Genomic DNA, 14342 nt, shown 5'->3' on the forward strand with positions numbered 1-14342 from the left:
TGCATGGTACTGTTCTAAAAAAGGTTTTGCGTCACACACATCCACCCATGGCCCAAAGCCCAAATGCAGGAAGGTACAGAGAGATATTAAGAAAGAGTGAGAGAGACAGACATGTGCCTGGGTGTCTGTTGGAGAGTGGAGGAGGGTGTGGGGTTGAGGGAGGGACAGATTGGGAGGGATGAACGTCCTGAGGGAAGAAGGTGTCTCACAAGCACGGCACTCTATACCACTTTTCATTTGTGTAAAAACAGATCAACCGGTGCAAGGAGCCCAACTGTTGGATTTGTTGGGATTCTTTCCACTTTATTTTAAACTACATTATGGAAAAAAGACTACAACTTGTAACGCCACACTGGAATCTGAAATTACCAAAGCTGTAGGGAGTTGCAGCAAAGGTTCCATGAGGAGTTTTCACTTAGGACCTCAGGTACGTCAACTGTCACAGTAGGTGTGGATGTAGCTAGCGATTTACAGTGCCTTTATATCTATTGGATTTTAACAGATTTTATGACTGGGTCTTTCCTCTCTGTAGTTAAACAAAACACAGTAATGGGATAATTTATCTAGGCTATGATTGTGTGAAGGGAAAAATTCAGTAAGCAGTTCATTTGGTGTATGAAATAAAAGTAAGTTTAGATGCTAAAGCAATCTGAAAGTAGAAAATACAAATTATATGTAACCGTTATGTAAACTTGCAGCAATCGTCATTTTGGTAACAAATGTCTCTCATTTAAATAAATATGCAAAAAGAATTTAATCTGGTTTAAAAGAATTTACCCTGTTAGTAATTGCGTTATCACTGCATACTGATCTATATGCAGGGTTGAGCTGACCTGAGATGCACATTGCAGATAGCAGCATTGCAAATGATTTAAACGTTTCACTTGTCCCCCCTTACAATCCAGACACATGGTTTTTAAGTTAATATGAAACTCACAGAAGATAAGAACAGCTTCGGAGTTAACACGAATACTTGAAAATGTAGAACAATGTGCATATCTTGAGTTGTATGTAAGTTAATGGTTAGGGCTAAAGTAGGGGTGAAGTTAGCAGTTGGATGATTTCTTAACATCTTGTTCAGAAGAAAGTGAACAATATCACTCCTGGTCAAATTTTTATACATTTAACAGAAGATCAGGTTTGTCCTTTTGTACTAAAAACTAAAGATAATATTTGGTGAATTTGGTAAGTAATATCATTGACTTTTTTTTAAGGTCAAAACTAAAAAAAAAAAACGCGTTAAACTGTTTGTCCTAAATGTCCTCCTGTGGTCAGTTCCTGGTCATATTGGTCATTGTGGCACTGGGAATAGAGACAGGTATTAAGCCTGTGTTAGGTGCATTCAGTGGATGCAACAGAACGAAGTAGCTAATGAAATTGCTCTACGTTCATAATGATATGTAAAACCTTAAAATTCTTCTTCTTCTTTTTAAAACACAGTCAGGATTTACAAGGTGTATCATGAAAATCAGGAACAAGAGCCCAGTACTAGGTTTCAGCTTTAACCACATGGCTTCTTCGTTCTCCAGACGTATTAGCATGATATAGCCTGTGAGATCTATAATATTTATTTAAAAATTAGTTATAATATTTAGTATAATGTATAATATGAAGGCAGAGCTGTTTTTTTCATGAAAATGACTATATGCTAATGGGTTTGATTTGAAACTAACGTCCCAGAGGTTGATAGATACTAGAGCTAATACTAAATGTCATTTTTTGCTTTTCATCTTCACTTTTCAGCAGGTTCTGCATTTATGCACAGTGTTTAGTAGAGACAAAAGAAAAAAAGGAGAAAAAAGACGGCTAAGCATTATAGGTTGTTTTTAGTATATAACATGAAGACACAGATATATATCAAACACAATACTAAAACACTCAGTTTGTAGGTTCCATCCCAGAATTTGATAGATACCATTAGTAGTAGTAACAAATATCTTCACTTTCATACAGAATAAGTGAAGAAAAAAGGCTGTGAATTTTTAAAAGATTTTTTTAGTGAATAATATGAAGATATTCTATATACACAAGCTATATAAAAATAAGTATGTTTTTTGACAGGATACAAAGTAAACATAGAAACAAATCTTTTAAAATTGATGGATTAGTCCTTACTATGACCGACTTGATTTAAAACTCATGATGTAGACATGCAAATAGTTAACGTAATACCAATATGTAGGAGCAGAGCCAACATTTTTATTCATATCGGCCTTCACGATGAAACTCGAGCTATGGGGTTAAAGCTGGTCTGAGCATGTGGCTACAGGTAGCTGATACTGTAGACTGTGACTAGGAGCAAGAACGCAAGACACATCCTGTTACAAACAGATATGTTCACTTGCTTACTCATTCGCTCTCCCACTTTTATAACCCGAATTTGCCCTGGAGGGATTCACAGTTTCGTAAATACAGCCCACAGTTTATATTGCAATTATCCAGCCAAAAGAAACAAGGAAATGTTATCAAGAACATACCCGACAAACAGAAAAACAAAACTGTGAAAAAAGTAAACGGGGAAGGGTATTTATTACATCTATATTTTTTGGTGAGGAAGGTAACAAAGTGTCTATATAATTTCTTAGGAGACAGTGAAATGATCGGAGCCAAAGAGAACGACCCGTCGAACACACAGTTCTTCATATGCTCACACAATAAAATGCTGCTTTTGTCTAGGCATGTTAGAACAGGAGTGCGAATACCTGCCTGTGGGCTTTCACTGTGTGTGTGTGTGTGTGTTTGTGGGTGTGTGCCTGTGCGTGCATGTATGTGTGTGTGTCTGTGTGTGTGCATGCGTGTGTGTATGTGCATTTGTGATCCTGATCACAATGAAATTCTCACATACATGCACACACACTCACTTTTCTTGTCTTTTCAGCTCTGAGGGTCCATGAGGAGCCACTGAGAATGGCCTTGAAAGAGAGGGCTACGCTGCTCAGCCTTCTAGCAGTCCTACTGCACATATCCAGATGCCAGGGGAGCCTTGGAAAGGACAGCTCCCCTCTGAGGTTCACCCATCACTTATATAATGCCACCATTAATGAGAACTCTGCTCCACGGACCTATGTGGAGAGTCCACTACCAATGGGCATTGTAGTTTCTGATCCCTTATGGAACATCAAGTACAAAATTGTCGCTGGTGATGATGATGGCCTTTTCAAAGCAGAGGAGTTAACCGTAGGGGATTTCAGCTTTCTGAGGATAGCAACCGGCAGTGGCAACTCTCTCTCTCCTGTAATGCTCAACCGAGAAGTACGAGATGCCTACACGCTGACTGTTGAAGCTAATGAGAACACCTTCGAGTACCAGACCAGAACAAAAGTACTGATCCAGGTCCTTGATAGAAATGACCTTAAACCCCTCTTCTACCCTGCTTCTTACACCGTGGTAATTAGAGAGGATGCTCCCGTGAAGTCGAGTGTGGTGAGAGTAAGTGCAACAGATGCTGATATTGGAAGCAATGCTGAATTTTATTACTCTTTCACCACTAGAACGCATCCATTTGCTGTGGATCCTTTCACGGGGACTGTCATTCTTGTTAGAAAGCTTAATGCCAGTCTAAGCAACAGGTATGATCTCACAATTTTGGCCGAGGACAGGACGAAGAAAATCTCTGGCGTCCAGAAGTTTGGAAATGTTGCGACGGTGGTCGTAAATGTTGAAAAGACCACAGACAATTTTACTCTTATCTCACCTCTGACTTCAGAGGCTCCTCTAATGGATGCTGAAAGAATAAGCGTGAACATCAAGCTAGAGTCCCATGTGAAGGCACGAGCTGCCTCTTTGAGTATCGTTGCAGGAGATACAGAGAAGGATTTTGAGATTATTCCACCTGCCTTCCATGGTAATGACTTTCAAGTGGTCTCTGTAAAACGTATCAACTGGGCAGAAAACACACATGGATTAAATGTTTCCCTTCAGGCAAAAGACAGAAGTAACCCCCCTTTGCTATCACCAATTAAGGAAATTTATATTCCGTCCCCCCAATTTACCTCAATGAACTTCGAGCAGAGAATATATCAAGTAAGCCTTAGTGAATTTTCCCCACCAAAAACCCATGTACTTAAAGTGTCCGTCCATCCACATTTAGCAAATGTCACCTACCATATAAAAAACAACCCGGATAGCCACAAATTCAAAATGAATCCCAAAACTGGCATTATTGTCACTACTGAGCATCTTGACTTTGAAAAGAAATCTCATTATGAGTTCGATGTCACAGTCAATCCTGGTGAAACTGAAGCTCACGTTATAGTAGACATAACTGATGAGAATGACAACGCTCCTTCATTTACCTCACCCTCATACCAGGCCACTGTGCAAGAAAATGTTCCGATAGGAACTAGCATCTTAAAGATCTCTGCTATCGATGTGGACAGGGACAACAATGGTTTTGTCACTTATGCAATTGCAAACACAGCTCCATTACCTTTTGTCATAGATCCATTAACAGGAGTCATTTCTACCTCTGAAGAGCTTGACTATGAGCTAATGAAAAGGTGGTACCATCTCAGAATCTGGGCTTCTGACAGTGGAAGTCCCTTTAGTCGTGTAAATGAGTGTCCTGTCACCATCACTATGATCAACATGAATGACAACCGTCCACTTTTTGAAAGAGTGGCATGCAACGTCTCCATACCACGAGATTTAAAAGCTGGAAAGAGCATTGTTGATATTTTTGCAGTTGATTATGATGAGCTAGAGCAAATACATTACAGAATCCTGTCGGGAAATGAGGACAAATTATTTACAATTGACGCTGTTACTGGCCGCATCAGTCTAGCTCAACCTATCCCCAGTGAAATTCTAGTGACAAAACATCCTTCATTTCACTTACAAATAACAGCAACTGATGGAAAATATAGCACCACTGAGTCCACTACCGTCACTGTACATATAACAGACAAAGGAAAGGAAGTTATGAGCCACTGTCAGGAAACAGGAGTGTCCAGGCAGCTGACTGAGAAGCTCATTGAATCAATCAAGCCTGTCCTCTCTGTCCAAGAAGAAGAGACCTTCTCTGATGTTCATATAATCAATCATCACTCTCCAAAGTTTGCTCATACCATGCCAAGCTCCATTGATGTCAGGGAAGACTTTGCTCTCAATGTGTCTATATTACACTTTAAAGCCACTGATAATGACAGTGGCTTTAATGGCAAGCTTTTGTATGCAATTTCAAGTGGGAATGAAGAAGGATGTTTCACAATTGACATGAAAACAGGAGAACTTAAACTCATCTGCCCATTAGACAGGGAAACAAAACAATTCTATATTCTGAATATAACTGTGTATGACTTAGGAACTCCACAAATATCTGCTTGGAAATTGCTTGCTGTCAATGTCCTGGATGCAAATGACAATCCACCATTATTTTCTCAACCAAGATATGTTCTGAGCATCCCTGAAAACACAGAGATTGACAAAAGCATTTTTAAAGTGCATGCAGTGGATTATGACATAGATGACAATGGAGTGGTCAAATATTCCTTGTTAACATTTAATAACTTGTTCAAAGTTGATGAAATCTCTGGGGAGGTAAGCGTGAAAGGGAATTTGGACAGAGAGACCTTCCCCAGATATGACTTAAAGATTGAAGCCAGGGATGAAGCGAAAGAGGACCCTCAGCTTATCTCAACAGCAGATTTAGTGGTTGTCCTTGAAGATATCAATGATAATCCTCCTGTGTTTGCACCTAAGGTTTACAGGATTAAAGTTCCTGAAGATGCCCCTCAAGGCACAGTTCTGTTATGGGTTGAAAGCTATGACTTAGATTTGGGCAGTGGAGGCATTGTAAGCTATAATCTAAAGAACAATGAACGAGGCACATTTTTCTTGGACACATCAACAGGCTTATTCACTCTTGAGAAGGAACTGGACTTTGAAAGAAAACAATTTTATAATCTAACAGTTCGTGCTGTGGACCATGGAAAACCCAGGTCCTTGTCGTCCTCATGTTTCATAGAAGTTGAAGTGCTGGATGTCAATGAAAATCTGAATGCACCAGTTTTCAGCTCATTTGTGTACAATGCTACAGTTATGGAAGATGCCAAAATAGGCACTTCTGTCCTGACTGTGACGGCAGTGGATAAAGATCTGGGCAAAGATGGAGTCGTTAGATATCACATTCATGATGGGACAGGACTTGGTGTCTTTATCATTGATAAAGAAACAGGTACAGTAGATTACTGCATAATGCCTCATTCAGAATAATTTATTCCATTCAATGTAATACATTTTGACTGCATTTGTATTCATCAATATCTGATATTTCATATCACAGCAATTTACCAATGATTATATTTTTTTAATATGTCAAATATTTTGTTGTGCAATGTCCACGAGACAAGTTAGTTCCTGCTGGTTGTGTCAGTGAGAAATTACAAAATGACAAGTCGTCTGTCCTGTAGACTTTCCTGTCTATGAAAAATGAATGTATCAGCCTTACCCCTGACTGTTACAAAGTGCTGACTCTGCACACTCCTTTTACAATACTGTTAAATATTATATAAATTATTTCCTGGCTTCACCATATCAATTATTACTTCTTTTCCTTGTCACACTGAATTAGCTGTTACTATGGACACAATAATGTATTGTCAGAGCTGCTGCTATAGAACATCTTCTAACCAATCAGATAAGAGTTTTTGAAAGTGCTGTGGTATAAAACCTGATAATATTGGGTGAAATGTTCAACTGTAATGGTCAAAGATTAGCTACAGAAAATGTTTGGTATATTATTATTTATAATACACCTTGAATTCAGTAACTGAAAACAGTATGACTCTCTGTTGCAGGAGTGATTCAGCTGGCAGACACAGTGGACCGGGAGGCTGTAACACACTACTGGCTGACGGTGTATGCCACCGATCTGGGCACTATTCCCCTGGTGGCCTGGACAGAAATCTATATTGAAGTTTTGGATATTAATGACAATCCTCCTGAGCTCTCCCAACCTATCTACTTTGCTTCAATCAAAGAAAACTTGCCAAGAGACAAATTTGTGTTGAAAGTGACTGCCACAGATGTGGACAAGTCATCTGAGGGGAAGATAACATTCCAAATCCCGGATTCTCAGCGAACGTATTTCGACATCAGTCCAAAGACAGGTATTGGATCATTTAAAAGTTTCGTTTTAACTCATGAGCTATTTAGCAAATTTACTGTAATGTAATTGCAGTGATAAGTTGTGCACGAGTTGGGCTTTTGTGTTTCACGACAGTGTATATTTTATCGGATCTGTTAAAAACAATTTGACTCGAAAAATAACCTGCAGCATTTGAACATTCAAACAAGTCCAGGCACAGGCAAGGTGTAACCAAGGTGTGCTGAAAGAGGAACAGAGACTTAATAATAAAAAATTACAGTGTGCAAAACGCCATTATTCTATGGAAAACTGTAATGCAAGTCCCTGGAGCATGCAAAAAATTTCTATAACACCTTATCTCTGGCCTTTGATTGCAACATTACAACAGAGCTCAGTCAAAGCTTTTGAAGTGTGTCTTGAAAATTAGAACAACATTAACCAACATCACAGGCTTGTACATGTCCGTTCACAGCTTCTCATTTCTTTGTTGCTTCATAAGCTCCACCCCAGGCTAAACAAGACCATGCACACCTCACGCCAACCTGCAATGAGGACTTTACCTACAAACGTCTTTTGCACATGGAGGGGAGGCTCCAAATCACAGACTGCTTTTTTCAGGGGCTGAAAATTTCAGAGTAATCCTCATCACTGTACTTTGAAGCATTGTATAGCAGACTGTACACTCATTGTCAAGTTGTGAAGTTTAAATGATTAAAGAAAAAGTCAGACAAAAGACTGTAGACACTGTACACAAGACCAAAGGATCAAGAATTTTAACTGTCTAATGTAAAGACAAGTCAAATTGGCACTAAATAGTAAGACATTTAAGTTGTCTCTTATTCAGATCTTTTCTTCAGGCAGATGAGTTTGGAAATGCCAATAGCTCCATGTTAGAACAGGGCCTAGATGACTCATATCCACAGAGACCAGCATGACGAAGCTAACTGACTTAAAGGCTTAGTGTAGCAAAATCTTCCCATTTCGGATAAGAATGATAAGTGTAAATGCCAAAGACAAACAAATCTGGTGTGGATTGGGATTTGAGCCTCATCTAACAACTGACTCAAACTGACTCAAATATTGTACACTAGTGTAAATAGTGCGATTGAGATAGCTGATTTTGAATTTAGCAACTTTGCTTGCGTTCTTGTATATTTTTGTCCATTTTCCAAATTCTGAAGACAATGAAGTTGAAGTCGTTTTCCAGGTGGATAGCAATTCTAAAACCATGCTGTAAAAAAGGACACCTGCCTAAATACAGAGTATTGTAAAAACAAAGCAGGGTTTGTTTATGGTGCTGTAATGGCAGAAGCTCCCTGCTGGTATTTGCTCCACTGTCTTGGACAAATCACACCCTAACTACAGAGATACTGACATATAGCAATGCTGATAAAATACTTTTGATCTTGCATTTTATGACTTTGCCATAGAGTTCCAGCTCTCACTTATCTGTGTCCTCATAAAATATTTATTGCTTGAAAAAACATGCCAATTTCAGCCTTGGGGTACTTGTTGGAACATCTCTGCTTTTTGATGTATCTCTCTGATAGTAATAAGTGTCTTTATTGTTAATGGACAGACCTGACTTTGTCTTTTGGCAACTGCAATAAGTTTAGACTGCAAAGCTAGATAAACACTGAAAGCAAAACTGAAGGAAGCGAGAGTGAAACCCTCATTTTGAGGTCTGCAAACAGGTGTGCCTTCCAACTGAGTACCATACCATTGATTAGCCTGTCTGTTTTCTTCCTCTGCCTGTGTTTGCTTAGGTGCGATCAGCACTGTCTCAGCCCTGGATCGTGAACAAAGAGCAGAACACATTATCGAGGTGAGTTTGCCTGCTTGTTCTTTCTATCTTTGTCATTTAGTTATCACTAGTTCTTGTTTTTTTGCTTAATATATGCTTTTACTGATGTAAGGCCTTATACAGAACTGGCAACATAAATTTAAAGAGTTTCATTAATATTTATACTAGGAATGTTGTACATATTCAGACTTGGGTGTAGTATGCAAGAGTCTAAAAACTGCCAATATATTGCTGGCTATAATAATATAGCTGTAATAATTTATTGCTGCAAATTGGGTTGAATTTAACAATATGGTTTCCTTATTTTTTAAACTAGATATCTAGCACATAGACCGTTAATTAGCTTGAGCCACAAGGTAACCAAGTAAACTGAGTTAATGAAATCATAATGCACTCATGGTATTTGGTATTTGGAGTTCTGCATTTGGAGTTAAGCAACTAAAATTTAGATGCTGTTTTCACTGTGGCTATCATTAATTAAATACATTCAAGTCATTAATTGCATCCACTCTATCCATTTAATATTGGCCTAAAATAACATTCCAAAGCTATTTATAGCGCAAAACATAAAATTTAATATGCCATATTTTGGTTACTTCAAGCTGTCAGACAATGGTACTCCACATTCACACAAATCCCTCACAAGTGTCTGAATAGCACTTAAGGCGGTAGTTCCATTTGAGATCTGAATACCCATTTGTGCAATTTTATGCACCCAAGTATTAAATTTTATGCAGACACTTAACTCAACTCTGAATGCAACCCTCAGTGCGATCGAAATGCTCTCAAAGAAGTAGTTTGGTCTTATTAAACTGTACCTTCATAAGCCAAGAATGACCAAGGAAGCTAAAGTAGGGTCCTAAAGCTAAAGTAGACCATAGAATTGAGCTAAATATTACACATAGACTTGATTCTAATCCGTGGTGTTATTCCTGTTTGTGTAGGTGATTGCATCGGATAATGGAGATCCTGCGCTGCGCTCCACAGCTACAGTGGTCATTCAGGTGGTGGATGAGAATGACAATACCCCTCAGTTCAGTCACAAGCTCTTCCAGGTCCAACTGCCTGAATCGCAGAACAAGGTATCATCCCAGGAAGTCTACAGGATGATTGCGCTTGATAAAGACGAGGGAACCAACAGCCAGATCACCTACAGCCTGGAGGATAGCATGGAGGAACGATATGAAATCCACCCCACCACAGGGGTGGTGACTGCCAGGGGAGTGTTTGCACGGGGCAACTACAGCATCCTAACGGTATAAAAGGACAAATAATAATGTGGTTAAGATTTTATATTATTCAAAACTCACATGTTTTATACATTTAATTAACACAATTAATAATCAGATGTATGCAGCAATTTTTTAAATAGGGAAGTCTAATGAAACTTACCCTGCTTTTATGTCTCTTGTGTCTCAGATAAAAGCCACAGATCACGGCAGTCCTGCAAAAAATTCAAAAGCACGTCTGCATGTTGAATGGCTGCCACAACCAGAACCCAGTTCTGAGTCTTTGGCTTTCGATGAGGCCCACTTCACCTTTGCTGTCATGGAGTCAGATCCTGTCACTCATATGGTGGGAATCATCAGCACCGAGATCACACGGAGCCTCCTCTTGTTCGATATTGTAGGTAGGTACACTGATATCATCCTGTCTTCCTCTTCCAGCATGCCTCAGTAACCACAAACACGACAACCTGGCAAGAACACAGTCCACTGTTTGTATCAACATAATCCTGTGTCTGTGACAGCTGCCAGAACTGGCAAAGCTAAAACAAATGACACTGTTGTAGGAGCATTTTGTTCTTTAACAAGACAAAAGTTATGTTTGACAAGGATTATAATCTATATGGGGACTTTTGTGGTCCTTTGTACTACACACTTTAACAGTCTAATCAGTGAAAAATCATATATTTATAACAGGTCCCAACATTCTGTGGAAAATTATTGCACACATTTCGTGGAATAAAATATGTTCCCTTCATGCCCGTGTGAGTTATCTGGTTTCCTCTACCTCACAAAAACATGCCAGTAGGTGAATTGGCTGTGTTAAATCCCCCTGCAGTTTTAATATGTGTGTGTGCATGGTTGCCTGTGATAGAGTGGTGTCATATCCAGGGTATATTTCCACCAGTGTTCCCCAGATCCCCACATCCACTGCAAACCCAGCCTGGATAAAGTGATTACTGAAGATGAACGAACGAAAGAATTACATATTTGTAATATTTGTTATATATATATATTGTGTGTGTGTGTGTATGTGTGTGTTTGTGTGTACACATCATTATATTAACATATTTTAGCTTATATTCTGGTTAATAGTAAATTACAAAACAGTTTCATGAATTGTGATAAATTGGTCATTTATATGATGATCAGGAACTGCTGTGGAGTTGATTACTATCGTAAATCAAATTTGATGTGTAAAAAAGAAAAGAGCATAATTGCAGATTTCAAGTTTTCTATTTTGTAATCTACATAATAGCTAAGTAAATGTTAAAGACTCAGAATTAAATGTACATTATGCTAATATTTGCTATTAGTGCCCTGACTTTCGTGTTAAGGGCATCATATATAGAATGCCAATGGTTACTAGCCATGTGCTTCTAAGTGCTTAACTGTTGGTACCAAACCAGGAGGCAGAGCTGAACTATGACATATTTTCTTAGATGGCAGGCCAAAGTCCCCAGTCTCCTAACAGCAGGGTGACCAGAGCCATCCAAATGCCAGTGATCAGCTTATGATCAGCTTCCAACCACCTGCAACTCCTCAGATAGAGATGACAGTCAGAAAAATAGTCAGCAGCAAGAGAATGAACTGCCAGAAACAATACTCACTAATGGTTCTATGCTAAAAGGTTCTACTCACTAATGGTTCTATGCTTCTAGAGACAAAAAACACAATTCTCTATCCACTACACAAGAAAAGATAAGTGAAAATCTGAAGTAATTCTCAATATATGTATACAGTGAGACCATGCTGTGAATATAAATGTTCCATATAGCAAACATAGCATGTTGTCAAAAGTTACTCAGTATCCTTTAAAATATGATGAAGCAAAATGCATTAAGATCAGTCACTTTTAAATCTAAATAAAGTTAGCTCATAAGAAATGATGTACCTAAGTCATATATTTTGTGAAGTACTTTGTGGTACTGTGAAGACCTATTTATTGATTAGAAACAGAGTCCATTTCAAACACATACCTTCCTCAGAAGGACACTAAAAGCCACCAGCAATATGAGACAGCTCAGCATTAACCACAATTTGCCACAGTCACAGGATCGGTAAAAAGGATTTTTTTTTTCACACTCTATAGAAATCAATTTGGAGTTAATGCAGTTAATGTGGAATAAATTAAAGGCCCATGCAGAAGCTTCAGCCTTACTAAAATAAGACCACTGATCCGTCATAAGGTGGATTTCTTAATAAACACCATCTGCCAAAGCAGGCATGAGTTTAACCCCTACTGATTAAGAGGGCTGCTCTGAGTGTTTGCATGCCAAATATATTCCCTGAATCAATTGTGTTTCTTTTGCACACATTGAAAGTCATGGAGAGCATTGTATATGACTTCTTTTGGTCATAATGTAGATGACAGAAGTGATAATAGTTGATGAGCTGTCTGTTCATGCACATACGCTGGAAGTCCTAGTTCATGCATGTAGATGGAATGTGCTTTTTTCAATGAGGCTTGTTGAGGTCTACTACGCTAGAGTGGATGTCGATTAAACGGGTGGACTGTGGGCAAATAATCCACCTGTCACTCTGGTTTTGTTTAGTTCAATCAGGACTGGAAACCATCCCATGCCTCATTGTCCTAATATTTTGTACTCTTCACTCATCCGTAGATTAAAGTATGTTGGCCTGTGCATGAGCTCTGCTGAGAGAAAATGACAAATGCCCTTCATATGTCCTGTGACTCCTTTGATGGGTCTGGTGTTAACACAAATCTTACGTCATCTCATAGGTGGTGATGAAGATCAAGACTTTTACATTGATAGAAACACTGGGAGTATTGTGATAGCTAGGCAACTGGATGCTGGAAAAAGGTCTAATTATAACCTCACTGTCAGGGTTACGGATGGCTCTCAGAACATAACAACTCAGGTAAGATCATGTGTGAAAACATTAAACTCACTATAACTATCACTCTCACAAAACAGTCAGTTTTTGCCCTCTGGCAAAACTTTTATCTGTCAGAAACATGCATAAATTTTACAAGTATTTTAAAAGACTACTGTGTATGCCATTTTAGGTACATGATTAATAGCGTAGAAATTTCACTACACAGAAAAAAAAAATCAAAACAAAGCACATGAACATGCTTACAAAAGAGAGGTCGACGGTCATTCCAAGGTTCTTTAGAATTTTATCACAGAATAAAGTAAAATAAAGGGAATGAAAGAGAACGGCGGTATAAAATTGTTATTTTAATTGTGATTTATTTCATTTGTAGTTGCAATTGTAGTTTATTTAATTGTATTTTATTGTAATTTGATTTACTATAAGTAAATCAAATCTGGTGAAATATTCCCATCACAAAAAGAGAATATGTTAGACAAGATTTGAACAAATTTACCATCACTGCATTTTTCTCATATTAACAAACACAGGCATACATCCGAGTGCTTGACATGAACGAGCATCGACCCATGTTCCTGAAGAGTATGTATGAGGTGAGCGTTCCAGAGGACACAGATCCATGGAAGGAGATCCTGCAGATCAGTGCCCAGGATGCAGACATCAACAGCAGGATCATTTACTCCATCCACAGCAGTCTTAACCCAGACAGCCTTAAACATTTCCAGCTGGATCCAAAAAGTGGAGTTCTTGTCCTAACCACAGAGCTTGACTATGAGGCTATAGCCACACACAATCTTCTAGTGATGGTAAAATAGTTTTTATCTCATAACATGTTAAAACTAAGCTTACAGAGCAGATTTTTCCAAGTGTTATTAGATGATAATTGAGCAATTATAATCTAGGAATTTTCAAATGTTGGGTCTAGGCCCAGGCGCATGCACAAAAATAGTAGTGTGTGTGTTTGTGTGTGTGTGTGTGTGTGTGTGTGTGTGTGTGCACAAAAAACAGGTTTTTCATTCAGTTATAACCAGTACACAAATGACAGTTAAAAAGGTTTTGAATTGTCATAGCTATTTATGAGGGATTATTTCTCTAATGATTTGGAATCTACACGACATTCAGAGTCTTGTCTCTGCCTGCTGTGCTCAGTCATCTGCTCTGATTTTACGCATGCCCATATGTAATCGAGACATAAATGGTAAATGAAATTGAGCTGATGCTATTGATATGAAAATGTCAGCAGCTCTCCCAGATGCCTTGCTGTTCAGGTACAGAGTTGCTCACGTAAATGCAGAGTTGCTCACGTAATTCTTTTAAAAAAAAGAAAGAAGAAGAAGTGAATGTGGGCATGAGGGTAAATATGTGT

General features: G+C 38.5%; 1 protein-coding gene across 1 annotated transcript in view; it reads left to right on the forward strand.

The window, feature by feature from the left end:
- The first annotated feature begins 204 nt into the window (after positions 1-204).
- Positions 205-14342, forward strand: part of fat2 (FAT atypical cadherin 2) — a 37673-nt gene continuing 23535 nt past the window's right edge. Inside the window, exons 1-8 of the mRNA XM_058397557.1 lie at positions 205-427; positions 2879-6175; positions 6798-7109; positions 8854-8912; positions 9836-10147; positions 10311-10521; positions 12861-13000; positions 13507-13782. Of these exons, the coding sequence (XP_058253540.1) occupies positions 2908-6175; positions 6798-7109; positions 8854-8912; positions 9836-10147; positions 10311-10521; positions 12861-13000; positions 13507-13782 (4578 nt within the window). The 5' untranslated portion in view covers positions 205-427; positions 2879-2907. The remainder of the gene's footprint in view (positions 428-2878; positions 6176-6797; positions 7110-8853; positions 8913-9835; positions 10148-10310; positions 10522-12860; positions 13001-13506; positions 13783-14342) is intronic.

This window comes from Hemibagrus wyckioides, linkage group LG08 (genome assembly GCF_019097595.1).
Source record: "Hemibagrus wyckioides isolate EC202008001 linkage group LG08, SWU_Hwy_1.0, whole genome shotgun sequence".
Taxonomy (NCBI): domain Eukaryota; kingdom Metazoa; phylum Chordata; class Actinopteri; order Siluriformes; family Bagridae; genus Hemibagrus; species Hemibagrus wyckioides.